At 39.9% G+C, this 22,070-nt stretch overlaps 1 protein-coding gene across 3 annotated transcripts in view; it reads left to right on the forward strand.

The window, feature by feature from the left end:
* Positions 1–18,502, forward strand: part of MAP3K21 (mitogen-activated protein kinase kinase kinase 21) — a 61,512-nt gene extending 43,010 nt beyond the window's left edge. Inside the window, exons 7-11 of one of the 3 annotated variants that reach the window (XR_002072335.2) lie at positions 9,230–9,380; positions 9,741–9,838; positions 13,585–14,370; positions 15,700–17,925; positions 18,003–18,502. Coding sequence is in view for 2 of the 3 variants with exons in the window: in XM_019418993.2 (XP_019274538.2) it covers positions 9,230–9,380; positions 9,741–9,838; positions 13,585–14,370; positions 15,700–16,097 (1,433 nt within the window). In the remaining variant the exon portion in view is untranslated. Of the gene's footprint in view, positions 1–9,229; positions 9,381–9,740; positions 9,839–13,584; positions 14,371–15,699 lie in introns of all 3 variants that reach the window. The other 2 variants (XM_019418993.2, XM_019418994.2) reach the window with 2 other exon arrangements.
* The last annotated feature ends 3,568 nt before the right edge of the window (positions 18,503–22,070 follow it).

The following is a 22,070-nucleotide window of genomic DNA, read 5'->3' on the forward strand; positions in this document are numbered from 1 at the left end:
GAACCGACTTGGATTCCATCCAGCCCGAGGTGTATTAAAGGTCCTTGTAACGAACACGTGACATTCATAGATGTCACAACCATTCAGAAAACGAAATTTGGTCTGACATTTCTTAGTCTAATTTTCTTTTTCTTTTTTGAATTGAGATGTAACTGATACGTAACATTATATTAGTTCCAGGTATACGACGTAAGTATTCAATATTTGTATATACAGTTGCTCCTTAAACAACATGAGGGTTAGGGCCACTGAACACCCATCCACCACACAGTGCAGTTGAAAATCCACATATAACTTTTGGCTCCCCAGAAACTTAACGGATAATAGTCTACTGTTGACTAGAAGTCTTACTGATCACATCAAGAGTCAATGAACAAATATTTTGCATGTTACATGTATCATATATGGTATTCTTATAATAAAGTAAGCTACAGAAAAATATTATTAAGAAAATCAGGCGCCTGGGTGGCGCAGTTGGTTAAGCGTCCGACTTCAGCCAGGTCACGATCTCGCGGTCCGTGAGTTCGAGCCCCGCGTCAGGCTCTGGGCTGATGGCTCGGAGCCTGGAGCCTGTTTCCGATTCTGTGTCTCCCTCTCTCTCTGCCCCTCCCCCATTCATGCTCTGTCTCTCTCTGTCCCAAAAATATTTGAAAAAAAAATTAAGAAAAAAAAAAAAAAAAAAAAGAAAATCATACATATACCAGACTGTACTGTATTAAAAAAAAAAAAATCAGCATGTGAGTAGACCTACACAGTTCAAACCCATTTGAAGGGTCACATGTTTTGCAAAATGATCACCACGATAAATCTGGCTAACATCGGTCACCATACATAGTTACAAAATTTATTTTTATTTTTCATATGATGAGAACTCTTAAAATCGACTCTCTTGGCAACTTTCAAATAATGTAATACCTTATTAACTATAGTGCCCATGCTCTACATGACACCCCCAGGACTTACTTATTTTGTACCTGCAAGTTTGTGCCTTGTGACCCCCTTTACCCATTTCATCCACCCCCTGCCTCTGGCAACCACCAATCTGTTCTTTGTATTTATGAGTTCTTTTTTCTTTTTTTAATTTGATTCCACATATAAATAAGATCATACAGTATTTATCTGTCTAACTTATCTCCCTTAGCACAACGCCCTCATGACCCATCCATGTTATTGCAAATGGCAAGATTTCATTCTTTTTTCTGGCTGAATAATATCCCCCTGGATAGATATACCTCATCTTCCTTATCCATTCGTCTGTTGATGGACACTTAGGTTGTTTTCACGTCCTGGCTATTGTAAATAATGCCGCCATGAACATAGGGGCACATGTGTATTTTCAAGTTAGTATTTTTGTTTTCTTCAGCTAAATACCCAGAAGTGCAATTGCTGGATCATATGATAGTTCTATTTTTTTTCCAGTTTTATTGAGGAATAATTGACACACATCACTGTATAAGTTTAAGGCATACAGCATGGTGGTTTGACTTCCATATATTGCGAACTGATTACCTCAATAGGTTTCCTGCACATCTTTCTTCTCCGATAGGTAACAATAAAAAGAAAAGAAAGACTAAAAAAGGTAAAAAATGTTTCTCCTCGTGATGAGAACTATTAGGATTGACTCTCTTAACAGCTTTTCTTTACATCATATGGCAATGGTAGCTATAGTCATCATGCACATTACCTCCTTAGTACTTATTTATCTTTTAATTCAAAGTTTATGCCTTTTGACCACCTGCCTCCAATTCCCCCCTTCCTCCACCCTCCACCTCTGGTTACAAGTCTGATCTCTTTTTCTATGATTTTTTTTTTTTTTTTAGATTCCACATATAAGTGAGATCAGATAGTATTTCTAGGTCCATCCATGTTGTTGCAAATGGCAAGATCTCCTTTTCTGTGGCTGAGTAACCTTCCATTGTATATACACACCGCGTCTTCTTTATCCATTCATCTGTCGATGGGCCCTTGGGTTGTTTCCATGTTTAGGCTGTTGTAAATAATGCTGCTATGAACATCGGGGTGCAGGTATCTTTTCAGTGTTTTCATTTCCTTTGGATAAATTCCCATAAGTGGGATTACTGGATAAAATGGCGATTCTATTTTTAATATTTTGAGGAACCTCCATACTGTTTTCCACAGTGGCTGCACCAATTTGCAGCCCTACCAGCAGTCCACATCCCTGCCAGTCTTTGTTCTCTCATGTCTTTTTAAGGGTGGCCATTCTAAAAGGTGTGAGGCGATATCTCATTGTGGTTTTGATTTGCATTTCCCTAACGATTGGTAACGTTGAGCATCATTTCATGTGCCTGTTGGCCATTCATATGTCTTCTTTGGAAAATGTCTGTTTAAGACATTTGCCGATTTTTTAAATCTGGTTACTTGATTTTTTGCTATTGAGTTTTATGGGTTTGTTAATATACTTTGATGACTAGCCCCTTCTCAGATGTATGGTTTGCAAATTTGTTTTCCTATTCCGTAAGTTGTCTTTCCACTAGGTTGTTTATGGTTTCTTTTGCTGTGCAGACATTTTTTAATTTGATTATGTTTTGTTGCTTGTGCCTATGGTGTCATAGCCAAAAAATCATTACTAAGACCCATGTCAAGAAGCTTTATTCTTATATTTTCTTCTAGGGGTTGCATGGTTTCAGGTCTCATATTTAACTCTTTAATCTACTTTGAGTTAATTTTTATGAATGGTATAAGATATGGTTTCAGCTTTATATTTTTGCAGGTGAATATCCAATTATCCCAGAACCATCTATTGAAGAGTCTTTTCTCCATTGAGTATTCTTGGCTCCCTTCTCAAGTATTAGTTGACAATATGTAGTTTGGTTTATTTCTGGGCTCTATTCTGTTGGTCTATTTGTCTGTTTTTATGCCAGTACCATATTGTTTTCATGACTATAACTTAATAGCATAGCGTGAAATCAGGGAATGTGGTACCTCCTGCTTTCTCAGGATTTCTTTGGCTATTTAGGTCTTTTGTGATTCCATATACATTTTAGGAGGGGTTTTTCTACTTCTGTAAAAAAGGCCATCGGAATCTTGATAGGATTGCATTGAATCCATAGGTGGCTTTTGGTAGTATTGCTATTTTAACAATATTAGTTCTTACAATCCATCAACACAGGATATTTCCATTCATTTGTGTCTTCTCTGATTTCTTTCATCAATATCTTATAGTTTTCAGAATAGAGATCTTTCACCTCCTTTGTTAGTTTTATTCGTAAGTATTTTATAGTTTTTTATGCCATTGTAAATGGGATTTCTATATTTCCTTTTCAGAAAACGTGTTGTTAGTGTATAGAAACTCTACTGGTTTTTGTATGTTAATTTTGTATCTTGAAACTTTACTGAATTCATTAATCAGGTCTAACAGGTGTTTTCTTTCAATCTGTAGGATTTTCTATATATAATTTCATCTCATCTGCAAATAGAATTTTACTTCTTCCTTTCCAATTTTTATACCTTTTATTTCTTTTTCTTGCCTATTACTCTAGCTAGGACTCCACCACTATGTTGAATAGGAGTGGTGATAGTGGGCACCTTGTTCCTGATCTTAGAGGAAAAGCTTTAAACCTTTCATCATATAGTATGATGTTAAGGGTAGGCTCATCATACATGGTCTTTGTTGTGTTGAGATACATTCCTTCTATTCCTAATTTGTTAAGACTTTTTGGCATGAATGGATATTGAATTTTGTCAAATGCTTTTTCAGTGTCTATTGGGATGACTATATGATTCTTTTCTTTCATTCTATTAATGTGATGTATCACATTGATTGATTTGCGTATGTTGAACTATCCTTGCATCCCAAGGATAAATCCCACTTGATCATGATGTGCTGCTGAATTTTGTTTGCTGGTATTTTATTAAGAACTTATGTGTCTATATTGATCAGGGATATTGGCACATAATTTTCTTTTCTAGTAATGTCCTTTTCTGGTTTTGGTATCAGAGTAAAGATTGCCTAATAAAATGAGTTTGGAAGTGATCCATTCTCTTTGATTTTTTGGAAGAATTTGAGAACGACTGGTGTTAATTTTCCTTAATGGTTTGGTAAAATTCACAAGTGAAGCCATCTGGTCCTGGGCTTTTCTTCTTTGGGATATTTTTGATGATTAATTCAGTCTCTTTGCTAATAATTGGTCTATTCAGATATTTATTTCTTCCTGATTCAGTCTTGGCAAGTTGTAAGTTTAAGAATTTTTCCATCTCTTGGGCTTGGGTGGCTCAGTCGGTTAAGTGTTCGACTTCAGCTCAGGTCATGATCTCACAGTCTGTGAGTTCGAGCCCCGCATCGAGCTCTGTGCTGACAGCTCAGAGCCTGGAACCTGCTTTGGATTCTGTGTCTCCCTCACTCTCTGCCCCTCCCCTGATCATGCTCTGTCTCTTTCTCACAAAAATAAATAAATATTAAAAAAAATTTTTTTTAAGAATTTTTCCATTTCTTCTAGGTTGTCCATTTTGTTGACACATAGTTCTTCCTGGTACCTCTTATGATCCTTAGAATTTCTGCGGTATCAGTTTTAATGTCTCCTTTTTCATTTATAACTTTGTTGGTTTGGGTTCTTTCTCTTTTTCTCTTGGTTAGTTTAGCTAAGGTTGTGTTCATTTTATTTATCTTTTCAAAGAACCAACTCTTAGTGTGGTTCATCTTTTCCATTGTGTTTTTGTTGTTGTTGTTCTCTATTTCATTTATTTCTGCTCTAATCTTCATTATTTCCTTTCTTCTACTAACTTTTGGATCACTGGTTTTTTTGTTTGTTTTGTTTTGTTTTGTTTTTCTAGTTCCTTAGGGTGTAGAGTTAGGTTGTTTATTTAGGATATTCTTTTTTTAATAATATAATAATCTGGTTAGTGCCCAGGATGGCACTGAATCCCAACTCTGGCTCTACTCCACTGTGGTTTTGGACAAGTTTCTTAACCTCATCGTGCTTCAGATTCTTTTTCTGTAAACTGGGGACGATAGTTGTTTAAAAAGGTCAAGTGTATACACGTGGTAAGAGCTCTGTGTGTACTGGCAGTTGTTTTGATCATTATTTTTATTATTATTCTTACTCTGAAGCTCTTTGTGGCCTTCGAGCCTCTCACTGTGGTCTGCCTTTTATAGCATTAGCAATTATTCATTGCGAGGATTTTCCCTTTGGGTGGATCAAGTATGTCGATCTGCCCACCTGATTCAGAGGAATGGGCTTCCTTTCACTGTGAGTTAGAGATGTCATCTGGCACGTTTCCTCTGGACCAGAGATGGGGAAATGTGAGTAAACCTGAGAAAAATGTGTTGTGAAAGCATTGTAAGAAGAAAAGCCCAAAACTTCTGAAACTGAAGGGAAGAATAATTATAGGTATTGAGGGAGATGAGAATCATTTCACTGAAACTGAACATAAAAGAGATTACCCCCAAACTGTGTAAAGACTACCAAAGTAAATACCCAAATAAAAATACACTATGTAAATTTGACTTTGGATAAAACCATGAGTATGTCACCATCATGCAGTGAATCCCTTTCTGCTAAAGAGAACACCATCTAATATTTGCAGAAAATATTTTCTTACTGTAACTTCCTCTGGCTTACTCTAACGACTGGTATTGTTACACGATACCCTATGTCAGACACACTTCTCTCTGGGAATAAGGGAGAAAATTCACTAATCCTCTGCAAATGTAAGTTTCGGGGTATATCTTAAAGCAAGAGTAAAACACATCTTTTCCGTGTTGTCAAATAGAATCAAATGATGGAACAGTCCACCACATAGCTTCCTGTGTCCCAGTAATCTGCTGCCATTGTACATCCTTGGCATGTTTTTCCGTAACTGAATATAATAATAGTAAAATTAGTGCACTATTTTTCCAAAGAGATGGTTGATACAAGTGGAAAATGTCATTAACCCTCCCTCATTCCACCATGTCCTACTTACCAATCCGCTTAACAAAAACCAAGAAAGTTCTGCTAGCTGAATCTAGGATTGGCTAGTCTATGAGGGGTTATTGAGGCAGAAATAGCATACCATAAACTCCGTACGGGCAGAGACCCTGGGACCCAGCACCTAGCACGACTGTATTAACAGTTAACCTCTACTGGGCACTTGCTGTGCCCAGCACCATTCTGAGCTGTCTCTGTGTGTAAACCCATTGAATTCTCAAAGCAGCCTCGTTAAGTAGACACTATTGTGATTCCCCCAGTGAGGCACAGGATGCTTATGAAACTTGACCTAACTCAATGGCCATGAAGCTGTGCCACTGAATTCAGTCTCCAAGAGCATGGACTCTTCACCATACCCTTTCCAGCCTCTTAGGACAGTAAATGTTCAGTTAATGTCGAAACAGAAGAGACAACAGAAGAGCAAATCAAGACAAGGAGGAGGAAGATGAGGGAACTTAAGCCTTAAGGTTGTTGCTAATGCTGGGGCCACAGGCTGGGGAACTGTACAGGTGACAGCGAGTCCCGGGTAGCAATCTGGTAACCACAGTCCTGCTCCACCTGGCTGCTCTTGTGGCCGGCAGGAGCGCCCCCCCCACTCCTCAGACTTTGCTGGGAGACCCTTCATGAGAAGAGTGAACAACTTGTTCAACATTGCCACATACACACATACACACAAACACCTCTGTATGCATAGATACGTAAATTTTTAAATGTGGAAAATATTGAAACACACAAAACAAATCAAACATCTCCCATAATGCTGCCAATTTAAAAAAAAATGATTCTCAAAAACTTAAATTTCCCTCTTTCCATAAGCAGTCATCTCCCTCAAAGGTAAACACTTCAATAAAAGTTTGATATCTAGAGGCACTTAGTTAAGTGTCTGATTCTTGATCTCAGCCCAGGTCTTCATCTCAGGATTGTGAGTTCAAGCCCCATGTTGGGTTCTATGCTGCCCATGAAGCCTACTTAAAAAATCATATATATATATATATATATATATATATATATATATATATATATATATACACACACACACACACACACCTACCTACCTATATATTTGTATATTTATATACCTAGATATTTATAGAGAGCATAAAATGAAAGTTTGATACCTATGTTTATTAACTTCTCTGTATAATGTGTGTTTATATGCACATATGCATAAATACTTTTTAATAAAATCGGTTCAGGGGCGCCTGGGTGGCTCAGTCAGTTAAGCATCCGACTTCAGCTCAGGTCACAATCTCATGGTTCATGAGTTCGAGCCCTGTGTCAGGCTCTGTGCTGACAGCTTGGAGCCTGGACCCTGCTTCTGATTCTGTCTCTCCCTCTCTCTCTGCCCCTCCCCTGCTCATGCTGTCTCTCTCTCTCTCACAAATAAATAAATGTAAAAAAAATTAAAAAAATAAAAATAAAAAAATGTAATAGGTTCTATATATTTAATACAGACATTATAATTAATTTTATCTGAACCTCATTTTTTTACACAGAGAGAGTGCAAGTAGGGGAGAGGGGCAGAAGAGGAGAGAGAGAGAATCTTAAGCAGGCTTCAAGCTCATCCCAGAGCCCAACATGGGGTTTGACCCCACGAACCTGGGATCATGACCTGAGCCAAAATCAAGGGTTCAAAGCTCAGCCAACTGAGCCACCCAGGTGCCCCTGAACCTCATCTTTTTTTTTTTTATGGTCGTAGAGTATTCCACTCTGTAGACAGGTCCTAATGCTTTAAAACGTCTTTTGTGCTTTCAAACGTCTACTTACAGAATTGTTTTCCCAAGTGTGCAGTCACAGCAACCATTTCCCCCAGTGGTTTCCAAGTCAGTTGCAAGTGCACTTCAAGGCTAGAGGGATAGCATGGAAGTGTGTCAGCAAAATGTGGATATTAAATGTGGCCACGGACCTCCCTGTGAGGCCATGAAAAAAAGCAAGACGGGGCAACTGTTAAACAATCTGAGATTTTGGGGTGCCTGTGTGGTTCAGTCGGTTAAGCGTCCAACTTCGGCTTAGGTCATGATCTCGTGGTTCGGGAGTTCCAGCCCCACATCAGGCTCTGTGCTGTGACAGCTCAGAGCCTGGAGCCTGTTTCAGATTCTCTCTCTCCCTCTCTCTGCCCCTCCCCTGCTCATGCTCTGTCTCTCCCTCAAAAATGAATAAACATTAAAAAAATTTTTTTTTTAATTTAAAAACCAGTCTGAGGTTTATTTATTTATTTATTTATTTTAATATATGAAATTTACTGTCAAATTGGTTTCCATACTGTTGATGGAGCATCCCAGTGCTCATCCCAAAAGGTGCCCTCCTCAATACCCATCACCCACCCTGCCCTCCCTCCCACCCCCCATCAACCCTCAGTTTGTTCTCAGTTTTTAAGAGTCTCTTATGCTTTGGGTCTCTCCCACTCTAACCTCTTTTTTTTTTTTTTTCCTTCCCCTCCCCCATGGGTTTCTGTTACGTTTCTCAGGATCCACCTAAGAGTGAAACCATATGGTATCTGTCTTTCTCTGTATGGCTTATTTCACTTAGCATCACACTCTCCAGTTCCATCCACGTTGCTACAAAAGGCCATATTTCATTCTTTCTCATTGCCACGTAGTATTCCATTGTGTATATAAACCACAATTTCTTTATCCATTCATCAGTTGATGGACATTTAGGCTCTTTCCATAATTTGGCTATTGTTGAGAGTGCTGCTATAAACATTGGGGTACAAGTGCCCCTATGCATCAGTACTCCTGTATCCCTTGGGTAAATTCCTAGCAGTGCTATTGCTGGGTCCTAGGGTAGGTCTATTTTTGATTTTCTGAGGAACCTCCACACTGCTTTCCAGAGTGGCTGCACCAATTTGCATTCCCACCAACAGTGCAAGAGGGTTCCTGTTTCTCCACATCCTCTCCAGCATCTATAGTCTCCTGATTTCTTCATTTTGGCCACTCTGACTGGCGTGAGGTGGTATCTGAGTGTGGTCAGTCTGAGGTTTAAAAGGCAACTGTAGCCAAGCTGTCGTGATGGCCGGAGTAAAGCAGCAATGACTTATGAAAATGGGATTAAATTGCAATTTAAAAATATATACTTTCTTTCCTTAAGTTCAGCCTGTCTTTTCTTTAACTCATTTCACTTTTTTTCCCCCTAATTTTATGGTAAGAGAAGGAAGTTTGCTGTCAATGGGCTGAAAGAAATAATTTTTATCATTTTCATGTTTCTCCACTGCCAACATGCTTTGCATAAGGTAGCTGTACAACTGGTTTGATTGGCTTAAGTTTTTTTTAATTGGTAAACGAGTGATGCTCTCTGCCTAGTGACTTCGGATGAAAGCAACAAAACTTGGGGAAGGAATACTGTCTGTCGACAAGAAGAGTTTGAAGATGTGAAAAGGAGTTTCAAGAAAAAAGGTTGTACCTGGGGACCAAATTCAATTCAAATGAAAGAAAGAACTGAGTGCAAAGAAAGGTATGTGTGTGATATCGTGGTGGGGGCGAGGGGAGGGAGTACTTCAGCATTTAGCGTGACAGATACAGTGCCTTTTGTAACACCACTTTGGCCAGACTTCACTTTCAAAAAGCAGTTGGAAAAATACAGAGCTACCCAATACTAATTTAATTTCCTGGATGAGTTTATCCTACTAAATTAGTTACTGTATAGTTATGCAGTTAAAAAAAAATTTCCGATGTACTTTGTGTCTCATTTCAAGGTTTTATTCGTACGTTGTTAGCCCTTCAAAACACTACAAATGTGCTGTTTCCTACTTAAAAATTTTGTCAGCGTATATCTATCAAAACCTAATTTTGTTTCTGTTACATTCTCCTTTAGAATAAGACCTCTCTCAGACGGCAACAGTCCTTGGTCAACTCTCTTACTAAAGAATCAGAAAACCATGCCGTTGGCTTCGTTATTTGTGGACCAGCCAGGTAATTGTGCTTCAGGAAATGGAATTTGTTTGAGGTAGACTTCCCATCTGAATGTTCTAGAAGCTCTGCTTTAATAGTTCCGTGTGGTCGTTCAAGTAGCATAGGGAAAGTTAGCAAGTAGTAGCATTGCTTATGTAAACCTTTACTTAAACTCATAACTTATTTTCTGTCCTGGAAGTCTTTTTGGTGAAAAGTAATGAGGCGCCACATTGTTTATTGGGAATTTGTAACTCCTGTTGTTTGCCAGAAAAAAGTGGTATCCTAATTAATTCTGTAGACTCAAATTAATTTTGTATAGGATATAGTAAATATGAAAATATAGACATGCTGAAATTCTGCTGAGATTAAGGGGTGATCTCCTGCCTCCTGCCTGTATCTCCACCTCTTGACATGATGAAATCTTACCAAGCAGGTTATCTGTGGAAAAGTACTGCTTAGAGAGAATTGCATTGCAATCTCTATTTAACTAAAGTGAATCATGATTATTTTCAGTATGCCTATTCAAAATTCAGATATTAAAAAGTTTAAGAGAGGGGCGCCTGGGGGGGCTCAGTTGGTTAAGCGCCGACTTGGTCTCAGGGCATGATCTCGCGGTTCATGGGCTTGAGTCCCCACATCGGGCTCTGTGCTGACAGCTCGGGGCCTGGAGCCTGCTTCAGATTCTGTGTCTCCTTCTCTCTCTGCCCCTCCCCCATTTGTGCTCTGTCTCTCAAAAATAAATAAATGTAAAAAAAAATTTTTTTTAAATAAAAAAAATAACCCTTCACGTGAACTTCAAGAGGTAGCTTAACAAAGAGACTGAGTGGAGTCAGCCAAATATATCCTTGTATTTTCTCCACCAGTCCTTTGGAGGACTTATTAAGAGGGTCAAAACATTCCATAGATAAATAAGGAAATAAATAAATAAATACATAAATAAATAAGTAAGTAAGTAAGTAGGTAAATAAAAGAATTAAGAAAAAAAGGGAAGACTTCTCTAATCTATTTAGTCACAAATAATGAAAAATATACTATAGGAATAACAGTTTTATTACAATTAATTGTTCTTCCTTGGTCCTCAAACTGTATTTGACAATAAGTCATAATGTGTAATAAGAGGAGAACCTGTTGCCCCTACAGCAAGAGTCAGAATACAATCATGAACCTGACTAGGAAGCATTTATGCAGGAATGACAGAACACTTGTCCTGCATATACCCAAAAATACTTGTGCAGATATTTATACCAAAACCACATCCTCATGACAGTGCAGAAGAGGAAGATTGAACATGGGCGGTGAGTGATAAGTTGCTTATAAAATTAAGCACAGCACGGATAATAAATTCAAGAAATATACCACCGTGTTCTCCTGAAACAGCTTTAACTTGCTTATAGCATCAAAAGGCTGTCTTAGATTGTCAGGTAGAAAGACCAATTTTCTTTTCTTTAGTGATAGGCTCTCTGACAATTTTCCTACCTCTGAAACTTTTAAAAAAATTTTTTCAATGTTTATTTATTTTTGAAAGACAGAGACAAAGTGTGAGTGGGGGAGGGGCAGAGAGAGAGGGAGACACAGAATCTGAAGCAGGCTCCAGGCTCCGAGCTGTCAGCACAGAGTCCAATGCGGGGCTCGAACCCACAAACTGCGAGATCATGACCTGAGCTGAAGTCGGATGCTCAACCGACCGAGCCACCCAGAGCACCCCTCACATGAAGGGTTATTGAACAGAAGGCTTACAGTTGTCTGTCCTATCTGTGCCCCCCCCGCACCACCCCTCTGTGTGGTCCTGTCCTTCTGAGCATTTGTGTCTCAGCTCAGATGTTTCCTGAAAGCTTTTGCTTCCAGCTGCGCTGAAATAGCATCTCACCCCATCCTGGTGTCTCATTACCCATTCTTATTTATCCATAGCTCTTATCTGAAATTCTTACTCGTCTACATTTGATGCCCACAATTTTTCTGTTCTGTTTCGCTCCCAAACTGGAATGTCACTGAATTCATCAGTTTTGTTCACCACTCCCAGTGCCTGGAACACACCAAGCATTCACCATCTATCCAGTGCCTAAATGAACCCTAAAAGGACATTTTGATCTTAGGTAGATATTTACCTTGGTTTGGGGACTACAGATACTTGTCATCAGTCATGAGAAGGGAAGATTACGATGGACCGGTATAAGTTCATGACCACTTCAGGGAAAAGTATGTTTTACTTATCAGGAAAGGTACACATGAACACACATTAGGAAATTCTCAATATACTTTTTTTTTAATGTTTTATTTCATTTTTGAGAGCGTGTGTGTGCGTGCGAGAGAGAGAGAGAAAGAGACAGAGCGTGATCAGGGGAGGATCAGAGAGAGAGGAATACACAGAATCCGAAGCAGGCTCCAGGCTCCAAGCTATCAGCACAGAGCCTGATGCAGGTCTCAAACCCACGAACTGCAAGATCATGACCTGAGTTAAAGGCGGACGCTTAACCAACTGAGCCACCCAGGCGCCCCGCTCAGTATAGTTTTAAATCTATGAATTTCACTTGTCAGCATCATCCCCCACTCGTGTTTTGTAAACTGTGGGTTGATCATTTGCTATCTGTTACATGTACTGTGCATATATGTAATACATGTTCGTTTCGCCGAAATGCATTTCGTGCCTACTTGATGAAGGTACTATTCAGGGAAGACTCCTCCAAATTTAAAAAGACATGGTCAGAAGCTTACCAGCTTGCATGCACATTAGATTGTGATCTAAAAGTACAGAAACTGAAAGATGTGGGGTGGAGGAGCTTTGGAGGGAGCCGAGACTGAACGTTGGGGGGGCATGGGCCGTGTCAGGCTGCATTAGCATCAGGTGGTACTTTGAGAGAGGGCTTTCTGAGGTGAGAGGGAACTTGGGGCCAGTGGTAGAATGTGGAAGGAAGCCAGACGGAGGAAGAAGAGGGCTGTCTGAAGGCAAGGCGGTGATAGAAAGAGCACCACCGGATCACTGGAAGAAGCTAGCCTCTTGACTTGTCTGGACTAATATAGAGCACGTTGCACGAATAATAGGACATAATATTGGAAAAGTCACTGGAGCCTCTTTGTGGATTGCTCTGAATGTGGATTAAGGGGTTTGTCGCTTGGCTGATTCATTGTTAAGCACCCAAGTAATAACAATTACCGCTTCCTCTTCAGCTGATACAATTTGTTACCCTGTGGGACCTCTTCGGAGAATCTTCCTTTGTTCCAGTGGCTCCCAAACTTGAGTAAAGGCGTGTTAAAACACAGACCCCTGGGTGTCAGCCTTAGAATTTCTGGTTCCTGAGTCTGGAGTGGGTCAGAGTTCACATTTCTGCAGGTTTCCAGTTTCCACACTGATCTGTGGCCTAGTGGTTCTTGTACACACAGACGAGTCATGGATGACGGGGCCGGACACATTCAGAGGAGGCAAAGGGCACGCTGTGTCTGATACATTACAGTGCCCACGTATATGTGTGTGCATTTCTGTATCTTGATGACTTTTTTCTATACTAATTTTATTTTCCATGCCAACAAAGAGCCATTTCCTGAAGGATAAGGAACAGCAGGTGATGTGCTTGCTGGGGAACCTTGAGTTCTGTGTCCCCGGCTCCCTTTCCTTAGGGTCCTTCTGGATGAACTGTTTGCTCAACGGAAAAGACTCCATGTGCTTGGACTTAGAATATTTATTAGATTTTAGCTTTATTTTATAGTATCGTTTAAATAATTTTTACTGTAAATTGTACTTATCCTGTATATTTATTTACATCTTTATTCAGGTGTTTCTGAAGAGCCAAAACTTTCCCTGGACGGATCAGAACACAGAAAACCAAAGCAAATAAAATCACCTAGTCAAGGCTATGTGGATCTACCTCTTTGGAAAGATGGCCAGAGAGAGAATCCAGTGGAACCTGGAAGCTGGGAGGAGGGATTCTCCACGAACCCTGCTGCTGTCACTCCTCAGGTGACCCCTACGAATAGCCTGAGCAGATCCCCCCAGAGAAAGAAGACAGAGTCTGCCCTGTATGGCTGCACCATGCTGCTGGCATCCGTGGCTCTGGGGCTGGATATCAGAGAGCTCAATAAAACACAGGCTGCTGAGGAACCGTTGCCCAAAGAAGAAAGGAAGAAACGTGAGGGAATCTTCCAGCGGGCTCCCAAGTCCCGAGGCAGTGCAAGTCCTTCTACAAGGCCACTGTCTACAGGCGAGGGGGCCGGCAACCCACCCGTCTTCCCTCCAACAAGTGCCCTGAGCCTTCTGTCCATGCCCTCTCTCTCCACAAAGTGCTTGCTCCAGACCGACAGTGAAGATGCATCTGAGGGCAGCACCCACATCACCTGTGACCCTGAGATGCCCACTCCAGATTTCTGCCCTACCATTGGGGGAGGGAGTCACAGACTGCCCTCCACGCCAAGACTCGAGACTGATCAGAGGATGTGGAAAAACCTGCCTCCTCCTTTCTTGGAGCCGACATTTGGGAATGTGCCTTATTACCCTTCTTCGAAAGAACAAGCATCGCATCACAGACGCACCCTGTCTGATGGAAACGCTTCTCAGACCCCAGGTAGGTTGCGTTAGCTGGGTCAAAGTACAGAACACCGCTGTTGAGATTAGAATGTCAGATCGCTTGGATATCTGATTGTATATCTTCCAAGTGGCTACACTTACAAGTTTGTTTGCACAGTGAATACAGATCTTTGAATTTTACCCTCCTCTTTTGTTTGACTTTATCATTTGAATTCTAGGAAAAGCATGATTGGATTTCAGCAACGTATGTATATAATAGCAAATTAAAACTGAGCAAACATGTAGAGAATAACTGCCCCAGCTCCTCACAGTATGGAGGACAGGTCATTTGCCCAGATCTGAACCAGTAATTAGTGGGAGAGCTGGAACCCCATAACTGATCACCCAGCCTCCCCTGTGATACGTGTTCTTCTGCGTCCCCCGGCTTCACTGCTCAGTTGACGACCAGGTTGAATTTAGCAAGGGTAAGAGTCAAACGGTGCACAGCATGCTGTGCTTCTTTTGTATGTAAAGATAATTACAAACATATGCCTTGAGTACTAAGCGAGGTCATGTGTATGAAAAATGCCCTTTAGGTTGTAAAAAGTTAGTTAGTTTTTACTAACTAATAACTAACTAACTAATGGTTAGTTATAAAGTATATTAAAACTGAAATGGTTTTCATTCTTTTTCTTTTCCTCTGCTCTTTTAAGGACTATACCCCCGACATGATTTTTTTTCCAGCTTATTGTCCATTGTCTTTAGATACATTTATTGCCCTTCTGTAATGCAGTAGAGTATTAGTAGTTTGTAATTGCACAAGGAGAAATTCTAGGACAATAATCCCATGAGAAAGCATTCTTTTTCTTTTAATTATAAGCCAATAATTATTTGCTGGAGTGGTAATGAGTCAGTTGTGCAGAACAAGAAAGAGAAGGGCCAGCATGTAGGACCTAACTGCCTCCCAGTTGTCATCCATTTTTTCAGATCATAATCTGAAAGTGAAAGTTCATCATATTAACCATAATTTAAAAAACATACACACAAAAAAACAAACCTCTATTCTAGTCTTATCCATCTTGAAGCCTCTCCTGTTTATGAAACAGTTGCAATGATTGACCGCAGTGCTGTGACAGTGATGTGGCTGTGTTTATGGGTCGAGTTTCCTTGGTAGAAACACTCTTTACAATCTGGCAGGGCTTTTTCATAAACAAACAAACATTGTATCCCAGTCCTTCTAAAAGGTTTATTTATGTCCAGGGTTTTTTGTTACTGCTCACTTGAAAGTGATTACCGAATCCATGTGCCCTCCTGGTTATTGGGCTGGATGTTGCTTGTTTTAGAAGTCACTGTCCCTCTAATTGTGCACTGTCTCTGCTTTCTCAAGCAGCTGGGACAACTCTACCAGCCCCTGGAGTCTCTTACCTGCCACCTGAGCGGGTTCTGGGGATCCCCCACCTCTCACATGGGCCTCACGGTAACCTGCCAAAGGAGGCCCCGCCCGAAAAACAAAGAGCAGTCAGCATCATGCCTCTGCCTCGCCCTCCCTCCTCCAGGAGCCGAACAGAGTCTCAGCCCACATGGGCCGACTCTGCCATGTGTGGTCCGGGACCCACTGCTAACTGTTCCTTCGGTGCCCAGGAGAGAACTAAACCCCATGTGCCTTCCCTACTGGACGCAGATGCCGAAGGCCAAAGCAGGGACTGCACGGTGCCTTTGTGCAGGATGAAGAGCAGAACTAGCCGACCATCCATATATCAACTGGAGAAAGAATTTCTGTCTTAAGTGCCTTACTTTGTTTGAGCCTTTTTTTTTTTTAAGGTGAACAAATTAAAACAATGTGTCTACCTTTGAACTGTTTCATGCTGCTGTGTTTTCAAAAGCTGTGGCCATGTTACTAAAAGTAGTAATGGATGTCAACCTTTGCAGAAAAATATATGTGATTGCTCTTAGTGGTCTGTATCATTTTTTCCCCACTGGATTCTTACCTAGTAACCTGAAACACACACACACACACACACACACACACACACACACACACACACACAAATAAAACAAGAAATGTGCAACAATGTAAAACTATGCTGGGCAGAGTTACCTTGAGCATAATTTTAATGCTTTCTGTGTCCTCATTTATATCCTTGTCTATAACACCCAAATTGTAATGAAGTGTACCCTTTTTGTCCCTTCCCCTTCATTTTCTTCCTGTTTGCCTTCTCTTTTTGCTCTTTTTCATCTCTTTCTTGTTATTTGTGCAACAAAACAACAGGAATAATGTGATATTAGTAAGTAAAGGTATCTATTTAAAGAGATATATTGAAGACTGGAATAGACAGAGGGTCCCAATGAAATCCCCTGAACTCAACATAGGCTTGTAATGTATAGATCTGCCCAGATCTCACATAAATTATGCAGTATTTCTCTCTTTGAGGAAACTTAACTGAATGTAACTTGCAAACATTGTACAGAATGTAACTTTAAAAAATTTCTTATCCATTAGAACCCCAAGACAGATTTTTAAAAGGTCAGTCATTGGCATTTGGCTAGGACCACATGATGTCCACATGAGCGAGGCCAAGCTGTAGGCTCTTATGGTAGAAAAGTTTCTTCTTCCATCAGTCACCATATAGTTGGTGTCCAGAGTGTAAAGCTTTTCCATTTTGTAGTAGGATTTTTAAAAATTAAGTGGTGACTTGTATATCACGTGTCAGAAACAGTCATGTCACTTAATTTTATTTTTCTGTTTAAATATGTGATTATTCTGATAACCCCCAGTATAGTCAGAAGAACCACCAAATCAAGAAGCAGCAAGCAGCATTGTTAGAATTTAAGTATTGCATAGTTATCTCATGTTTCAGTAGTTGTGGATAAATGGTAGATAGACATCAAAAGATAAGCTGATAATGGTACAAATGACAAATACAGATTATTTTCAGATAGGGGTTTTTAAATGAATTTGGGGTAGCAGATCAGGATTTTAAATGGAGTCACTTTTATAAAATACTACATCTATGATACAAATAGACTGTTGAGTTATTAAACTACAGAAATGAGTATCCAGGAGCTTGTATATTTGTCTGGGTTTCTTTTAGTACATTCATTATGCTTCCCTTCCATCACTAGAATGTGACTATTTGGGATGACAATAAATACTTAAAATTTTGCATACAATGAAACACTAAATTGCAAATATCACTTGACATTTCATTTAAAATTTTACCTGGGTCAGGGTTTACCCAGTAACTGTAATGACAGCAGTTTAAATCAGCTGTGATAAAATATCCACCTAGAGCAGAAAAAAAGAAAATGGTATTTGGCCATTTGGGAACATCATAGTCACTTGGCAGGTATGCCCCAGCAGATGGTCAACAGAGCATGAAAGGATTACAATAATTTAAGTGCATTTAACCCCAAGGAAAACATTCTTGTGTTTAAAATTCTTGCAGCAAAATCTCAGGTGTTTATCCACATTTTGTTGTATTATGGTCCATTCTATGATTTGGCTTCACTTTTGGGAGGTGGTTGAAATACGTAATCAAAATCGGGTTTCCTCAAGACTTTATCACATTTGAAACTGTGGTTGGCTGCTTTGTAGTCAGTCATTTGGGGGCATGTAATTTCCAGCTAAAAGTGAAGGAAATACATGCCTGAAATAGTACATGAAAAAAAGCATAGAAACTCTGTTCTCAGTTTTGCTTCTGCCAAAACATTATGTGTGTGCACACGTTTGTGTGTGTGTGTGTTTGTGTGTGTGAGTAAGGGGTGGAGGGCAGTGGCAGGTGTCCTGTCTTTTCCTTCTGCTCTGTTCCTTCTCCCATCTAGCTTCATTGCAGTCAACTTTACATCACGATGAATTTAGAAGTGAAGATACGTTAAAGAGATAATTGCTATACGAGGATTTAATGTCACGTTACTGCAAAGAGTTGGTTTTTGCTGAGATCTGTTGTATATTTATGATTTTCTATATGTGTCTTTGTTATACTTAGCAGAATCTGGTTATTTATTTTCATATAGACTTAATAGCTCATTGAAAGAGAAATTAAGCTGATTACTATTAGTCAACATTTAAGGTGCTCCCACTGCAGAAATTTAAGGCCTGAGCCTGAAATGCTGTATTATGAAGCCTTGTGACTGAAAAAGATGTTTACATATGTTGTCTATTTTTTTAATAAACTTTTTTTTTATAGCTAGTCTACTTGCTCAGTGGCTTTGATCTGATAATTTTGACTATAGTTTGTAATGGCTTATTTTGTATTTAATAAGGAAAAGTACATTAATAAGGCTCATCAATGTTTAATAAAGCCAGGTATAGGGGCGCCTGGGTGGCGCAGTCGGTTAAGCGTCTGACTTTGGCCAGGTCACGATCTCACGGTCCGTGAGTTCAAGCCCCGCGTCAGGCTCTGGGCTGATGGCTCAGAGCCTGGAGCCTGTTTCCGATTCTGTGTCTCCCTCTCTCTCTGTCCCTCCCCCGTTCATGCTCTGTCTCTCTCTGTCCCAAAAATAAATAAACGTTGAAAAAAAAAATTAAAAAAAAAAAAAAAAGCCAGGTATTAACCTGCTAAATTCACTGATCTGAAGATCACTAAGTGAGTCATGGGATTAAATACTTTTTAAAAAGTATAGTGAAATATTCTACTTAAAATATGTTAGGTTTACACATGCATTGAAGAGTTGCGTTTCATCGTGAGAACTTGCAACTCCAGCTTTTCAGAAGGCATGCCTCCGCAACGTGGAATTAGTGTATGAACTGAATCTCCGTTGATGCTGCAGGATTGTGGTTAATGAGACATATTCATTACTAACATGCTTAAATCAGAAAAATTTGAAGAACCATGAAGCATCTGGTAATTCTCACTAAGCAATGAGAGCTTGGGTGGAGTATGAAGCAGATAACATCTCATACAGATCCAAGCATTGCCCTGCCACACCAGAGGGACGGAAACTTGGCATCCGTGGCCTATGTAAGTGGTGAGGACCCTCCTAGGTGCCTATGTGAGACACCTCCTGTAATTACCTTTAATACAATTGGTAAGGCAAGTCGTAGTATCCCTATTAGGAATAAAATAGACCCAGAGAAATTTAGTAGATTTCCAAAGACCCAACCTGTATCTAGTCCCTGTTCACACCTATTGTAACCATACGTATAGTGCAGAGTAGACATCTGAAGTGTGAGCTTTGTAAATGGAATCCAAAGGTATAGTAATGTTTCGTCAAAAAGTTCAGAAGCCTAGAAATGTATGTGTACCTGAAAGCAAAGTAAGATCAAAACAAAGAGACAAACCATAAGAGACTCTTAAACGCGAAGAACAAACTGAGGGTTGCTGGAAGGAAAGTGGGTGGAGGGATGGACTAAATGGGGGATGGGCATTAAGAAGGACACTTGCTGGGATGAACACTGGGTGTCAGAGGTAAGAGATGAATCACTGGGTTTTACTGAAACCAATACTACACTGTATGTTAACTAACTTGAATTTAAATAAATAAATTTTTTTAAAAAGCCAACGGTTAACGCAATGGGAAACTTTTTAGGTAAACATGAAAGGGAACCACAAGTATCAAAACATGCATACCTAATAGGTCAACTCAGAAAAAAATGGCATATTCTGTTCAGTGGGCCTATAAATATAGAATTACTTAACTGCAATATAAATGTATAGTAATTAGGCATAAGCTGTCTATACTCTTTTGAAAAGGCCAACATGCTAAACAACAGTGAAAGATGAAGCTTTTATAAATGAAAAAAAAATTAATAGTTACCATACAGTGGAGGAAACATTAGCTATGTTTTTACATCCTAACAAAGCAGGTTAAGATGAATTGAGCTTCCTTAGGCTGACAGCCTCATTGAGTGGCTACTGAGGTAGGCTCTGGGAAAGACTGAAAGGATTTAGTGGTGAACAAGAGAGACACCACATGTGGACCTTGCCTTCATGGTTCTTCAGATCTAGCAAGAAAGACGTTCAATGAGAAACTAACCAGGACCAGCTTCATGGGCGAGCGAATTGTGCCACTCAGGGCTCAGTGCCCAGAAGTTCCTGAGCTTCACGGTAATGCTCTGTTACCATCTTGAATTCCTTAACAAGTTTAAAACAGGGGTCCCTCATGTTTGCACTGGGCTCCACAGACTATGTGGCCAACCCTGAGTACAAGTGAAATGAGTTGTAAAAGGTGAAGTAGTTGGTGCTTTGTTAGCACTGGAAGAGCCAATCTGAGGGATTCAGGGAAGGAGGAAGGAAGCCTCCCCACAGTCATTAGCTTATGGGAGGCCAATGAGTCATTTTTCTCTTGCTGCTTTCCAGATTTCTCCTTGTTATTGGCTTTCAGCATTTTTATCATGATGTAGATCTTTTTCTAGACCGTGTATCCAACTAGGAGTCTGTTTAATTACTTGGATGTGTAGGTTAATGCGTTCAGCAAATTTGGGGTTTTCAGCTATAATTGCTTCAAGTAATTTTGGGGCTCCTTTTCCTCTCTCCTTCTGGTACTCCCATTACACATATGTTGGTATACATAATGGTGTCCCACATTTCTCTGAGGTTTTTCATTCCATCTATATTCTCTCTCTTTTTTTCCAGATTACATAATCTATATAGATCTCTCTTCAAATTCTCTCATTCTTCTGTTCATATCTACTACCAAGCTCCTCTGGTGATTTTTCGTTTTAGTTACTGCATTTTCAACTCCATAGTTTCCATTTGATTCCTTTTTTTTATAATTGTATGTCTTTATTTATACTCTTTTTGATAAGAATCATCATACCTTCCTTTATTTTAAAACGTGCTTCCCCTTAGTCCATTGCACATATTTAAAAGGACAGCTGTGAAGTCTTTGTTCAGTCTGTAATCTGGGACCTTTCAGAGGCCATTTCTGTTGCTTCCTTTGTCCCCAGTAGATAGATCACACGTTCCTGTGTCTTTGTATGTCTCATATTTGTTGTTGTTGTTGTTGTTGTTGTTGTTGTTAAAAATGACATTTTAGGGAATACATTGTAGCAAACGTGGAAAATGATTTCCCTCACCCCCATCCAGGTCTTTTTGTTGTTTTTGTTTGTGTGTTTGTTTAAGGATTTGGATAGACTATTTTAATAATGTCTCTTTTCCCCTACAGTGCAAAGCCTTTGGTGTCACTCCTCAGAAGGTATAGCTTTAGTGCACACACAGCTACCCTGCAATAACACAGTTTTAGCATGCTTCCCTTTGACCATCGCTTCCACTGGTCTCTGTTAAGCTCTGTGCTTCATTTGGTATTACACCCGGTTGTTAGTCTCCAGTGATTGCTGACTGGTTGCTCAATTATTTTTTTATTATGCCTGGGGCATAAATTTCTCCACCGTCTATTCCAATTAATTTCAGACAGGGATAATTTGTGGGCCAGTCTTTAAAGTGTGTTCTGATCCCAGGCGGGATCTTATTAGATGCCTTTTTGCCTGATTCTCTCTGGTAAAACAGCTGGCCTATGATTTAGCTTGTTGCTCTTAATTAAGAGGAGCCATAGTTTTTGAAAATGCTCTTATGCTTGAACTTCCCCCACACTCTTAAATAAAATTAGTCCCTTTGGTGAAAGATTTGCAGTTTTGTTCTTGTGTAATACCTCCCGACCTGAACAAAATATCTGAGCCATATTCGGGGCGCTGGGTGGAGTAGTAACTTGCAATCTTCTTTGCTTGGTTCTCCCAGAGAGAATGACTGCTCTCCGGGTGAACTTGTGGGGTGAAAGCATTTTGGAATCCAGTGTTTTCACTGGGGTAGAGCCTCATCC

This window comes from Panthera pardus, unplaced genomic scaffold, assembly GCF_024362965.1.
Source record: "Panthera pardus isolate Hobbes unplaced genomic scaffold, ASM2436296v1 HiC_scaffold_22, whole genome shotgun sequence".
Taxonomy (NCBI): Eukaryota; Metazoa; Chordata; class Mammalia; order Carnivora; family Felidae; genus Panthera; species Panthera pardus.